This window comes from Macrotis lagotis, chromosome 3 (assembly GCF_037893015.1).
Source record: "Macrotis lagotis isolate mMagLag1 chromosome 3, bilby.v1.9.chrom.fasta, whole genome shotgun sequence".
Lineage (NCBI taxonomy): Eukaryota > Metazoa > Chordata > Mammalia > Peramelemorphia > Peramelidae > Macrotis > Macrotis lagotis.
In genome coordinates, this window is record NC_133660.1 from 114439794 (window position 1) to 114454973 (window position 15180).

A 15180-nucleotide genomic window follows, 5' to 3' on the forward strand; every position below is an offset into this window, starting at 1 on the left:
CTAAGACACTGAAGTCTTGAATATCAACTTGGCAACTCTGTGGATGACAGATCAGAGGAAGCAGATACTGCTGGCGATATGCATATATCTGCACACACATATACATAATTTATTCAATGCAAATATAAATTACAAAGTATCATTCTTTGTATTATGACCTCCTTAATTTATTTATAGTCATTTATCAGTAAGAGAAAATGTGTTTGAATTTCAATCTTGAATTTCTTAACATGAGCCTGGATATTTTCCAATAATGACATTTGTAGTCAGACATATGGGTGCTTAAGTTAACACACGATTATCGTTTACAGCATAAATGCAGAATACAAATGTGTTATTTTTCTTTCTGGTTTGTGGATTTTAGCACCTATTCAGTCTGGCATCTGAGCTGAATCTGGAACTCAATGAGCCATCTCACATCTCAGTGCATTTGAGTAACCCTTTTCCTCATCCCTAGACTGGACTCTTCATCTCTGTCAGAATCTTGATTTTCTTTCAAGAAAAGCAGATGCCATTGGATCAATAAAAGCTTCTTTGATCTTGCCAGCTTAAAGTTATCTCTACTTATCTAAATATTTCTCTAACACTTTATATCTCTTCCTTCTACCTACCACACTCTATTTGTATAAATTTCATATTTTCCCGAATGGATCAAAAATTCTATTAGAACAATGACTAATTTTTCCTTAGTATTTCCAGTACCAAAGACAGTGATTTCTTCATGACAGAGATTTAATAACTGTCATTTCATTTCTAGTATCTATACATATATATATGTATATATAAATATTTATATGCTAAAATAAACAGATTTTTAGAAAACTACTGGTCTGTTCTACAGGGCATTAACTGGATTTGTGATGTGATTTTTTTTTATTATTTTATTGTGCAAAATACATTCTAAAGGAGAGTTGATAATCCAAGAGAAGGATCAACTACTTAGGATAAATTGTCTTACTGTACGAAATCAAGTTGGTTATACATTGTCTAAGAGTCAACAATTAATAAAATAGAACTAGAAATCAAGTCTATTGATCTTTGGTATATTCATAAATATTTCCTTTTAGAAAGATAGTTGATATAATGTATGAAAGCAAACCTGAAAGCATTATATAAAAACTGTAAAATAACCATCATCATTATTATTAATATATGAGAGTACCTTGGGATGCACCATGGTATTGCATCCAGAGAACTTGTCTGAAAGTAAAGAAGGTCTGAATTTAGACCTACTTCATCACATCATTGACAATGTGACTCTGGGCAAGTCACTTCACCTCTCAATGTTCAAGGTGAGTACTAGTCCCCTTTCCTCACTTCTGCCCCCATTGAAGAGATTACAGGTCTCAAACAACAATAACAACAACTTGTATACAGCAGGTGCTTAATAAATATTTGTTGAATTGAACTGTGTGCCATTTTATATGTAAAGACACTATATCATTTTCTACTCTACTTACATTTCCATCATGGTTTGGGCAAGAAAGAGGTTTTCCTGCAGCCACAGCTGTGACTGTCTCCAGGATGGAAGACTCCTCAGTATTGCTGCCTGGTGTTCGCTGCAACACATCCATCAGGTTAGTGATGAAGAAGTTGTTCTGGAGTGCTGAAACCCCTTTCTCTGGCAGGATGGAGGTCTGGCGGCACACGGGGCAAGACAGTGTTAAACTGTGTGCTGGGATGTAGTTCTGCAAGCACCTATTAGAGGAAAAAAATAATGACAAGGAAAAACCAGAATGACAATCTGAACCTAAGTGGACTATGGTTATATAAAGCATGCACACAACACACACACACACACACACACATACACATGCAAACATACATCTTTTTAAAAGTACTTTAAAATGTATGATACAAAGTATCATGGATACTTTTTTATAATTAACCCTGCTATATTAATAATGAGAAAAGGAAGGGGGCAGAAGGGAATAATTTTTCTAACAGCACTTAGTCATTGAATGTGCATTGCCTTAGACAATTTGAAACTTGGGAAAGACCTTATTTTAGAAAGATCAACGTCACCCACTGTATTTTGGGCCATTGCCAGTCATCTTGACTTTTGTCTTGCCACTGTACTTCTATGTAAGACTGAGTAAGGCTGACAATTATGTATACTCTATCTCACCTTCGTGATGTCATTGATCCTCTTTGTGAAAGAATGAAGAACAACAACTGTGTTACTTTAATCTTATCAAAATGCTGCTTTATTAAATGAATTATTTTGCACAATATGAACATCAACATAATTTCAATTACAAAAAGTTATAAAAAGATGAACTGATTTTCAGGATTTCCAAATCAGGGTCCAAGTGTACATTTACATAGAATTGTCTTAGCATGAAATCCAAAAGAGTACAGCAAAAAAAAAAAAAAAGAGTTATTCTGTAGCCCCTTTAGCTGATCAACACTTTATTAGAAAAGCAGCTGCAGATTTGCAGCTTTTACAAATATTATTTCATTTGACCACAAAACAACCCTGGAGGTAGGTATCATTATTAACCCAATTTACGGATGAGAAAATGGAGACAATCAGAGGTTAGGTGACTTGATCAGTCACTTAGCTAGTAAGTATCTAAAGAAGGATTTGAACTATAGTCTTCCTGATTCCAGGCCTATTGTTTTCTCTACCAGCTACTTCCAATAGTAGCTCACAATGACATTGCACCTGAGTATCTGCAAAGTAATATATAACCTATACGCATATATTAATATATTTTCTCTCCCTACATATACTATGTATACACACACATGTTTTTTAAAGATCAAATATACATACCTCATTTGATCTTCACAACAAATTTGTGAGGGAGGTACTATTAATAATAGTAATGATAATACTTGTGTTGATTTACAAAAAGTAGTTATTTTTATCTAGCATCTACCTTCTGGGGTTGTTGTGCGGATCAAATAAGATAATATTTATAATAGACTTTAACACAGCCAATAGTAGATGTGATAAAAATGCTTATTCCCTGGTCTTTCCTTTATGTACATATGCACAAATCTATACAAGCATAAAAAAATAGGAAGAGAGGGGTTCCAGGACCATTTATGATTTAAATCCATCAAAAAAAAAAGGTGAATTGGCAAAGTACTTGATCTCATTTGAGCCTTAAGAAGCCATCATGTGAGATGGATACTATAGCTATCATCACCCTTACAGATGAGAAAACTCAAGATTCAATAGGTGAAATGACTTGCTCATTAATATGCAGATAAATAACAATTAGGGATATAATTTGAACCCAGGTCATTCTGACTCCAATCCTAGCACATGATCCATTACATAATGCTGATTCAGCATTTCTAGAAACTAAAGAGATTTGTATTTGAGTTGAGGGACAGAGGGTATCAGTTGTTCTCCTGCTGGACTTGGTCAAGGGCTCCATGGGCTGGAGTTCTGACTCACATCCTAACTAGCTAGCTGTATGATCACAGGCAAGTTACAACCTCTCAGAGCCCCAGTTTTGTCAGCTACAACATGAGGATGAATAATATTGCCTGTGATAAAAGAATGGTGAGTACTATAGAAGCTGGAGTTTTTAGTAATATTTTGGTTGATCAAGCAAAAGATTAAAATGCTCAAGCAAGAATACACTATCCCTGAAGTAGAATGTAAGCCTCTTGAAGACAAAGACTGTTATCATTTTTATTGTTTTGTTTCCTCAATGGATAAGACTTCACTTAATACACAATGGACATTTAATGTGTTTGTTAAATTATTAACACTTTTTAAATATCTTTTCACAGTGCCTAACATACTGCTTCAAAACAAAGTAGGAATGAAGGAGAAATAAGGCAATGGGGCAGTTGGTCAGTGGTTTAGCAATTTAATTTATTGTTTATGAGGAGGATTGGTTCTTCTTCCCATATCTCACCAACACAACGTTCTACAAGTGATATGAGTAAGATTGAGATTCACCTTCCAAGAACAGCTGTGAATTTGAGGTGAGAAACAGAAGAGATGGCTACCAAGGCAGCAATCTGTCCTCCCCCCATCCTGAATTCTTTACAGATTATAATATCCCTTCCAAATAAATGAAGCCTTAACTTTTTTATTTTTTAATAAACAAAATTGACATCAATTATTAAAATAAATTAACATTCTTAACAAGTTTGTATATGGAAGCAAATACTAAGTTATGCATAAGAGATTTACAGTTTCATGTACTAACACCTTTTTTTAAAACGACAATCTGGTATAGAAATATATGTTTTATTCTATAAATTAAAAATTAAATAAATAAAAAATTTGGAAAAAAAAAAAGAGTCAAATCACCAAATATTCATCAAGTATTTCCTAGGCAACAGCCACAGAAGATACAAAGAGAGAAAACAGTCCCTGCCTTCAGTGAGCTTGTAGTCTAGGGATTAATCTTTAAATTTCAATGTTTATTTAGAATGGAACTTGCAGTAGAAGCTAAGACCTCCATGACCACTTACAAATAAAGGGGATCAAAAAAAAAAGAAATAAGGATATTCTGAAGCATCCTACATCTGAGCTGGGAGGCAGCAGTCTGCAAACTGCCAAGGAGGGGAGTGGCAGGAAGACCACATTTGAGCCCAAGTTTCTGGGGAGTTCTGATATACACCCCAAACTTTGCAAGGCTAGTTAGACAGCAGCAGCAAATTACCAAATCAGTTTGTCATGTGTGCTTTATGAAAGGACTCTCTCAGGACAGTTTTCCACCAGACTCATGTGAGGACACAGAAAATACCAGACTGTGGAATCGGTAAGTCAGTGTGGTACAATGGTGAGAACACTGCCTTTGAAGGCAGAAAACCTGTCTTCACATTTCCACATGAATTCCTGCTAGCTTTCTGACCCTGGGCAAGTTAATTTCCACATCTATAAAGTAACGTGTTTGGAATAGATGACTTCCTATTAACCTAACCTCATTGTGAAAGAGTACAAAATAAAGTTATATTTCAAAACAAAGTATGGCAGTGCCAACAGACTAGAATAATAATAACAGAAAATTCCCTGACCATTCCTTGACACTTTACGCTTTCCAAAATAAACCAAATATCAGAACATTTCACTAAGGCAAAGGCTATAAGTTAAATCTTTTGATGGAATGGGTAACTTTGACAGACCCTTATTTACTAAAAAGTCATTTATCTCTCCACAGTGGAAAGTAAAACATTTTCAAATTATGTTTATCTAATTACCATAGGAAATATACTAAAATTTACTGTAGTTAAATAAATATTTTAAGAGAGAAAAAACCCTACTCCACTGGATGAATAACTAATGCTATCTATGACCAAAAAGAAGGCTTCTTTGATAGTTGAAAATGATCACTAGTAGAACATTTTTATGCTGCCTTAATAATAGGACAAAATTGACAAAAGAGAGAAATATTTTTCTTATTCTTCAGAATGGACAAAGTGATTTAAGGGAATTTTTCTATTTGGAGTGGAAGTTTTCCAAAGCAGGACATCTATCTATAATGGAGGCTGGTAGAAAGAGTTAGGATGCCCTGAAGCATCCTACAAGGAGCTGAGAAAACAACTTTTCATGTAAACTGTATATTTAGGGGATTCAGGAACAGATTTTAGTTATCAAATCCACCAAACAAAAATACAATCTCATTTTACAAACACTAAAGTCTGAACAACTATCTTCTGAAGTATCTGCAAGAATGAAAGCCTGCCCTTTTGACCTCGAGCCTTTTACAAATTCATTGATGTTTTCATCTGACTTAGCCTGGGGGAGGAAGTAGCAGGTTTTTAATTGATCCTCACTAAGAACTCCTCACATGGCAATGGTGATTAGCAAAAGCAGTTTCAAAGAAAACAAAGATAAAAGTGAAATAAAAAATTTAATAGATGAAATAATGAACATCTCCCCCCTCCTCTTGTCAAAATAAATTGGTGGATGTTTGCTTGGTGTTTCTTAATTGCAGTTTTTTGAATAAAGCAAATAATTGACAACTTATGATTATGTGACTGGAAGTCTTAGTAAGAGAACAAAAGATTCATTGTTTCATAGGGTAACTGTAGAATTCTGGGAAAAAGCATGGTTGCAGTAGGTTGAGGAAGGACAGTGTGACTGCTGCCTCCATGACCAGGATGCTTGCTTACCTCTCACAGAAAGTGTGTAGACAGGGAAGTACCTTGGGGTTCTTGTAACGTTCCAGGCATATGCTGCAAATCAGAAACTGCTTGTCAATCTGCCGCACCACAGGACTGGGGATGTTCGAGCCTTCACTGGCCATCCTAGACCATTGGCATATGGGGCCTGATTCCTTTTACCCTGCTCGATGCTGCTAACACAGATGAAAACCAAGAGAGACAAAGAAAAACATCGTTTAAGCCATGTGGAAGTAGCAGTCATTGCTAGAATGTTCATTTTAGACATAAATTCATCAATGTTGATCTTAATTGTTCAGAATGCATCCTGTGATTGTGCTTCTAGAGTTGGAAGGGACCTTCAAGAAATCTTCAAGTCCAACCAACCCCTTCGTTTACAGATTGGGAACTGGATCCCAGAGAGGTGGCTTGTCCAAAGCCACAAGAATTGGAATCCATATCCTTTGATTTCAATCCTAGGACTTTTTCTATTGTACCATCTGTTCCTATCAAAAGAATGAAAGGAAGTATTTTAAAGCATCTACTATATGCTATGCACTGTGCTAAATTTAATTCTATTTCATTTGATCATCTCAACAACCATGGGAGGTAGGTACCACCATTATCATGATTTAATATATGGAGAAACTGAGGTAAAAAAGGTTAATAACTTGCCCTTGGCCACACTGCTAGTAAGTATGTGAGGCTGGATTTGAATTCTGCTCTTTCTGACTTCAGGACTATTATTCTATCCACTGTACCTACCTGTCAAAAAGATTTATCACTTGGTAGCCAAGTTCCTGGTGATGAGTCATTATCGACATAATGTTACTGAAACCAGTATAATCTTATTAAGAAGACTGGTGAGACATCAGAATTGCTTAACTATATACAAACCTCATAAAACAGGAAGCCTGTTGCTACAGGGTACAGAGTTGGTACACTCTGTTGTGGTTTATTTTATTTGTTTTCAAAATAATTTGATTTTATGAAGCTCTCTTAAGCACATAAATACATTATACTTCCTGACTTTCCATTCGCTCATGCCTGGCTCATATTAAGAGCCTGGTCCATGTCTGTAGAGTTGAATGGAAAAATGTGGTCCATATGTCATTTGAAATAATTACAAATTGCCGTTTGGGGGGGGGGGGTACCTGAGAATGCATAGTCACCTTCTACAGTAATTCAGTTTGATAAAAGGATTAAGAACTAGAGTTCTACCCCCATCTCTTAATAACTAATTTCAAACATTTTCTCTCTCAAATCCGCTCTCAAGAGTTGAAATTTATTTATAGCAGCATTTAAATGACAGATGAGAATTTGAAGTGTTACTTCTTGTATTGCAATTTGCATTTTAAACAGGGATCAAAGCCTTAAGCTAAGTTCTTACAGTGGACATCAGGTTGCATTGTACATTATGCTGTGCCATTCCACTACCCCTGAAATCTTATCCGTTTCCGCACAATGACTTGGGTAATCTCAACCCCTAAGGTGAAGAGAAAGCAGAAAGGTGGGGAAACGAGCTAATGGTCAATACACATTTATTAGGCATTTCATGTGGATCAGACTCACTGCTAAGAAGATACAATGAGCACAATCTAGACTTACAGCATTCTGCTGATTTCAAATAAAAGAAAATGAACTCTAGAGTTAGAAGCCCAGGTTCAAAACTCACTTCAGATTATTACTACTTCTGTGACTTTAGACAATTCACTCAACCTCCTTGAACCTCAGTTTCCTCATCTGGAAAAATGAGAGGATAAAATAGGCTATCCTATCCTGAGGTTCCCCTTCTGGCTTTAAAATCTCAATCCTTAGATTTTATTGAATTCACTCCAAAATAAAGTAGATAGGATGGCCTGAGAGTTCAATTAGTGTTGATGCTTAAGGAAAAGATATGGTTATTAAGATACAGAAATTATTAAATCCAAAGAATTTTTATTTTTTGGATCTTTTTAAATTCAACATGTTTTTCCTTATGCAACCCCCACATTTTTGCACCATTATTCTTTCCATGATGATATATAGCTATTCATCATGTAAAATACTAATCTTTGAGAGGGCAGAGACTGTTTTATTTTTTATTTTTGTCGCTAATGTCTATCAATAATAATGCCTTGTACGTAATAAATGTTTGTTCAATTGAAGTCTGCCTCAGAAATGTCCAAAGGCTAGTAGTTCTGACCTATGGAGATAAACAGAAGTCTAATCCCTCTTCTGGAAGATAACCGTTCAAACAGTTAGTGGCAGCTATGATGTCTCTAAGTCTTCATTTCCCCAAGTTAAGCAACCACAATTCCTTCAATTGACCCTATATGAAATGGTTTCACATTTCCTCACAGTTCTTTAGTTTTGCAAGTTTTCAGTGCTCTTCCTAAAGTGTGAATACCAGACCATAGATGAAGTCTGATTAAAGTACAATGATTGAATGGAACCTCTGTTAGAGATCTCTCTTTAAATTCACATCTATTCACCAAATCCTCACTTTCCACATCTGGTCCAACCCACAAATATATGGTCATTTAGTGTGCATTTAGTATCCTCTAAGATATCATTATTCTTCTCTGAACAAACTCAACATTATCAATGTCCTTCAGACAAGGTCTTCCTTGTTATTGACACAGGATTCTCATAATATAGCATAGCATTACTTTAAGCTTTTTTGGGGGGGGGCTATCAGATTATACTTTTACTCATAATAGTTGTGCAAGTTATGAATACTCACATGAGCTGTTTGTTGTTTCCCCTATTCATAATATATACAATTAGTATTTTGAAAAAGTATATCGCTTTGCATTTGACCATATTAAATTTCAACTTATTGAATTTGGTTCAAAGTTTCTTCTTATTAAGATTTTTTCAAACCTGGTTGCTATCATTTATGCATCCCTCCTCAAAATACAAAAAGTATTAAATCTACACCTTTGCCCAAGTCATCATTTGTGACAAAGTGTAAGAGAAATGTAGCTCTTTATCCAAGAATTATTTCCAGGTGAATAACCACTCCATTCATCTCTATTTGGATTTGCTCAATCATTTAAGCAGTTCCAAATCCATTTAATTGTGCTATTATTAAAACCTGTATCTTTTGTGAAATCCAGGAACAACATTCCTCTGATTTCATAAGCCTGTCAAACAGGGACAAATGGATTGACATCAATCATTGTGTCATTGAAAGAGAATGGGATTTGGAGTCTGAGGACCTGATTCAGGTCTTTATTCTGCAACTTTTTAACTGTCTTTATCTATGGAAAAGTAACCTCAATTTGGACCTCAGTTTCCTCATTTATAAAAAAAAATTGGATTAGACTATATCTCTCAGGTCTCATTTAGCTCTCAACATTCCATAATTCTAAGGTTGTAGGACTTGTTTTAATAAACTCATTAATGAACATCACTTTTCTTTTTAAAAGCTTATAAACTATTTCTTTAAAAGTTTCTTTATTTTTTGTTTTTAATTTCACTTTAATTTCTGTATAAATTCCCTCCTAGTCAGTCAATCTTCCCTTGTAACAAAGATGGTTTTGCCAAGTTCAGTAAAATGAACTAACACAACATCCATATCTGACAGCATGCATTAACACTCTACAATCATAGACCATTTCCCACCTCTTCAACAAAAGGACGGAGATACATTTACTCATTTTCCTTTTCTCCAAATCTGATCGTCATATTTTCATAACATGTTCATTCTCTACTTTCTCATCTCTCATCTCTTATCTCTATCTCTCTGTTTCTCTGTCTTTCTGCAGACTCCCTCCCCCCTTTGCATTGCTGTATTAAATGTGTCCATTGTTTTCCTGGTTATTTCCCTATTTACTTTACTGGGCAATATTTCACATATATCTTCCCAACATACTATGCTTTTTAATGCTTCCTAGAATTCTGTTGGAAACCAAAGTCAAGTTCACTAAAACACAATTTGCAGAATCTTCCTTTTTCTTCTTTTTGAAAACAGGGACATTTGCTTCTCTCTCTGGTCTTCCTGTCCTTCACTATTTTTCAAATGAGTTTAATTTCCAAAAAAAGAAGTAATAGAAGATAGTACGAGAGACCCCTTCTTTTCAAAGTAAAAATGTCACTTGGCATTAAATTAAGCAAAAGAATTAAGCAAAACCAAAACAATGTGGCTGTAGTAGGGATTCACTGTGCTGGGATAAGATGACCTACATTTTTCAGTCCTAGGTCTGACATAAACTAGCTGTGTGACTTGGAGCAAATCAGTTCACCTGTCTGGGTCCCAGTTCCTCATCTGTAACATGAGAGGTCAGATGAAATGATATCTAAATTCCCTTCCAGCCCTAACATTAGATGAGTCAAGGGTTGGACACTACCACTATTTTCAGGATTCAATGAATTTTTAAAAAAGGCATTATGTATGTTACGCTGGACTGGTCTCCTTACTCTCTAGGATTTTGAAATCTCAGATTCTCTTTCCTTTCACATTGTCAGCAAAAAATAAGAGATTATTGGGATAATAAAAAGGAATGATAGAAACACTACTCTGCTAGAGATACAGAAGGAGCAAAACTGCAATTGTTGGAGAAGACAAATTAAAGCATGGGTGTGACAAGCTTTGTCTTTGTTATATTCTCATTGGAAATTTGCCATTGGTGGGACCAGTATAAGGTTTGTAGGAAGGGAAATCAAGATTTGGAGATCAGAAGGATCTATGAAACAGTGCTTCCCACACCTATACCCTCCAAAAGGAGAGAAATACTACTGTAAATATTTAGCATCAGGCTGATACTCGATTAGACTGTCTAGGATACCAATTATGGGAGGTTAAGATCATATATCACATGTAGAAGATAGATTAATGTTCATTGTCAATGGAAAACAAATGTAGCACTATTACAGTATACCTCCCTAATGGCCAGATTGCAATACGCTGGAGAGAGCTGCTTAATGTACTCATGTGAAATTGGGGAAAGGAATCTGCCATGGTGGGAAGGGAAAGGAGAGACTTTGCTACAATTCTACTGTACAGTGGGTTGCTGTACCAAATTCTGTAATTTGATTTTTCTTTGACAACAAGCATTTACCTGCTTCTCCATTTAACATCATTCATTCATTCATTTGTTTGTTCATTCATTCATTGATTGCTATCACTACTCAAAAGTACTCGTATGAGTTGTGCAAGGACAAGTCATGCACTTGTGAATCTGCAGATATAATTCAGGTAAGGCCTTATTATCTTCATGGAACTTAAAACTAAATGTTCAACATTAGTCTGATGTTGAACACCAATGCTAATAAGTACAATTAAATATAATTTCAAAATAAAAACATTTAAACATATCCCTAAATGGAATAAGATTTTTTAAAAAAGAAAATATTAGTCTTTAAATGGAAAAAAAAGGCACTAAATTAAAAAAGCAGAAACTCTTTTCTTTTTTTTTTTAAATCTTCAATTCTAAACAGAAATCCTCATGGAGAAATTATGCACTAAACATAACCTTGGGAAAAACACAAAATCTTCCTAACCATTTTTTATCACATAACATGTCTGGCATTCTTCCTGACCCATTCCACCACTCCTGACTGCACCCACAGTTCTGTGGGATTGAGGTGAAGCAATGAAGAAGGCTCTAGTAGGAATGGAGAAAATGAGAACAAACTCTTAAATACATGTTTTCCAAGATTTGGATTCCTTTGGGAAATCAACATATTTCACATGACTCCTGGGTTAGAAGCCCTAGGCTATTGAATTTGGTTTTTATAATTTCATATTTCTGGTATTGCTAGATTGCTACTTTTTCCTTCTCTGCTGCCATTTCAGATTTATATCTCCATAGCAATCATGTATGGCATGAACTGTTATTATTGGGTTAATGACAAAAGCAGGGAATATGCTGAATCAAGAATTTTAAAATTCAAGTGGTGTGTGAGTGTTTGGGACAGTTGGCCTAATCAGTCACGGCATAGGATTAAACAAGTATGATTGCAAAACAAGGAGTTATCATTAAGGAGAAGATGTATGGATGTATATTATCACTTACAGGTAATTAATTTCCACTATGAATGAGGGTTGAAAGTAAGAAAGAAAGGGAAAAAATAAAAGAGAAAAAAACCAAAATGGACCATTTCTACTGACCTCAGTTAAATAAAACTTATTTCAGGTGGGCTACTTTGTAAATTATTGGGTCAGATATTACATCTGTCCATATCATATGGTCCTATACATAAAATATAGGAAATTATAGCATACTGAAACTGGAAAATAGGTCAGTAGGTTGTCCAATCCAATGCCCTCTTACAGGAAAGTTTATACACAAGCCATCCAAAAATCTCCACTGGTGTAGAAGTATAGTAGAAAGAGGAACATCGGCTATGATACTTAGAGATGGAAGGGACCCTACAGAATCTAGCATCAATCTATCTCCATTCTGCTGTTTAGAAGCTGGATGACTATGAGAAAGTCACCTAATTCCCTGAACTTTTATTTCCTCTTATGAAATGGAGTGGAACGAGATTGATGTATGATCTACTTTCTTATTGCTTTGTTGTAATCAATCAATAAGCATTTATTAAATACAGTATTAAATGCTAGAAAATTGCTTTGCAAACTCTGAAGAGCTATTCTGTTTTCAGAGACAGAGATCTCAGAATTTCCCTAATAGATTTGCTACTATAAAGAAGAAGTTCTCTCTTATCCCCAAACTCATACTTTTCTTTCAGTTACATATGTCTTTTTCTTTGAATACTGGAAGACTTCTGTATTGGTCAGAGTCACAATAACCTTCAGATTTCTGAAGTGAATTATTACATTAACCTTCAGCTTCTTTCCCCTACCTAAGTCTAGACCTCTATGATGGGCAATTGTTACTTAATCAGATCAGTTTAAATGCAGTCTGGTAGTATGGGGCAATAAAGACATGTAGGGTCTTCTGCCCCCTTATCAATCACGTTGCCACTTCTCCCCTTGCTATCCTAAGGTGATTGGGAAGGACACAGAGAAACAGGGCATCATGGGACTTCAAAAGGCAGAAAGGGTCACAGCAAACCAGATTGCTTATCACTAGACCCTTATTGTCTGTAGCAAAAGGGGATTACCATTCTTGATTTGGAATTGCACAAGCACAAAGCCTCAATAGTATCTCTGCCATGGAGAAAATATTTTCTCTTAACTATTTGAAATCTGTTTGGAAAGTAATTAGATTTGTGCTATTAAAATAATGGATTTTTGAGGAAAGTAAAAAATGTGTTTAATAGAAGGAAAGTAGAGGAAAAGGAAGAGAGAACAGAATGGAAGATGTTAAAATAAGGAGGAAGATGATTTCTTTTTACTGGACATAAAGAAAGCATGAAGAGTTCCTTCAATGACAAGGCAGTTCTAATTCTCAATCTAGACGCATCTGCTACTCAATTTCTGGTCTAACCAAATCCAAATTCTAGTAAGAAAAATTCAAATTCTAAGTCAAATGTAGTCAAATTCAGATAGTCGAATGGCAGACATCTTTTTTTTCCCCCAAGGCAGATTGAAACTGCTCTATGAGTACAAAACCACTTAGATCAGAAAACAGGATTCAACATCAGTGCTAAAAAACATAAAACATTAATGGTCATTTGTTTGCAATTTGCTAAAAATACAGAAAAATTAATTTAACCTGATATTTCTTTTTAAGGAAAATAGTTCTTCAAATTAATCATTTTAAGCAAAAGTATCTTCAACAAATTTTAGAGATACAAGTCAAATTGATATGATATGTTTCATGGTTAAACATGGTAGTTTTAAGGGTTAGGCATTAGTTTTGGAGGAAAAAAACTAAAGGAATGAAAGTGAAGGATATTTTTTCTCAAAATTACCAAAATTGGATATTTTTATTTTTATCTGTTGGACAACAAAATCCAACAGGTTTCTGCCACTGTGTAAGTTAAATCTTAATAGGTGTTATAGGTTTTGCTCTTATTTCTGAAAAGGCACAGACCATCTTAAAAATATGCAGATCTGTACAAACTCAATCACTGACTGAAAACCCATTTCTTTGCAATTTTTTATAAGGAAGAAAAATCTTTAGTGTGATTTAAACTGAGTGTTCAATCTCCAAACTAAATAGTTATTTGTATCTTTCTAGGAGAAAACTGGACAGAAACCTTTGGCCTTTCATTTCATTGGGAAAGAAAGCTGCTCTCTCATACCATATACACAAACTTCTCATTGTGTGCTAGGGAGGGGCATGCATTATTTAACATCACAGTTGGTTAGGAACAGAACTCTCAAAGAATCTGTCCTGAAATTAATGAAAGTCATGGGGGGGAGGTTCAGATTTGGGGAATTTAAATCTAGTAGGTAGTCACAAGTTGCTTTATGTCATGAAAAAAAAACAAAATTTAATTTGGGCTTATCTGGATGCTCTTACACATTCTCTTTAGGATTTTGTTTTAAAAAAGTGATACAATTTATTCATGAGCAATAGAATTGCAGAAACCTGATCTATGCAATGAAACCAAAGGTTAATGAAGAATTTTAAAAATACCCTGACTTGAGCTTCCACCTGTCACTTAAATCCTGAGCACCAAAATAGTTCCCCCCTGTTTCCTTTCTTTCTTCTTTAAGAAATAGGAATCTTTCCTGCACCTTCTAGGTCTAGAACATACTTATTGCATTTTCTTCATTTAAAGAACAATCACAATCATTAGTCTTTGCCCTTCTCCTTCCAAACTTCTCCAATTCCAATAATTAAAATTCACATGCAAAAAGAATAAAAACTCCAGACTTCCAATAATGTAAGAAATACAGTCTGATGTTTCAGGATGCAATGCCAAGCCCAGAGACTCTTTCCCCATGCAATGCTGCCACAGAACTCCACCCAGATGTGAGGCACTACTTCATGGCTGAAGGAATCATGAAGGGGAAAAAAACCCCCAAACCCCAGTGATCTGCAGCATATTCTTTTGCTCCTTATCTATGACATTTAGGATCCAAGGGGGTCAAGTCATGCATTATATGAATGAATGGGTTTCTATCGGTAATGGAGAGCAGTGGAACTGAGGCCAGGGGTTCTCTTAAGAAAGGAGGTGGGGGTGGGGGATGGGTTACTTTAAATATTCCCTTTCACCCTTGGAAAAGCAGGGTGGAATTCAGTAGATGAAAGGTTT

At 35.1% G+C, this 15180-nt stretch overlaps 1 protein-coding gene across 9 annotated transcripts in view; it reads right to left on the reverse strand.

Moving 5' to 3' along the window:
* TRIM2 (tripartite motif containing 2) overlaps nt 1-15180 on the reverse strand; it is a 241770-nt gene that overhangs the window by 55996 nt on the left and 170594 nt on the right. For 6 of the 9 annotated variants that reach the window (XM_074229108.1, XM_074229109.1, XM_074229112.1 and 3 more), the window contains 2 exons: nt 6091-6272; nt 1461-1698 (listed from right to left, as the gene is read on the reverse strand). In XM_074229108.1, the coding sequence (XP_074085209.1) occupies nt 1461-1698; nt 6091-6224 (372 nt within the window). In that variant the 5' untranslated portion in view covers nt 6225-6272. Of the gene's footprint in view, nt 1-1460; nt 1699-6090; nt 6276-15180 lie in introns of all 9 variants that reach the window. The other 3 variants (XM_074229111.1, XM_074229114.1, XM_074229115.1) reach the window with 1 other exon arrangement.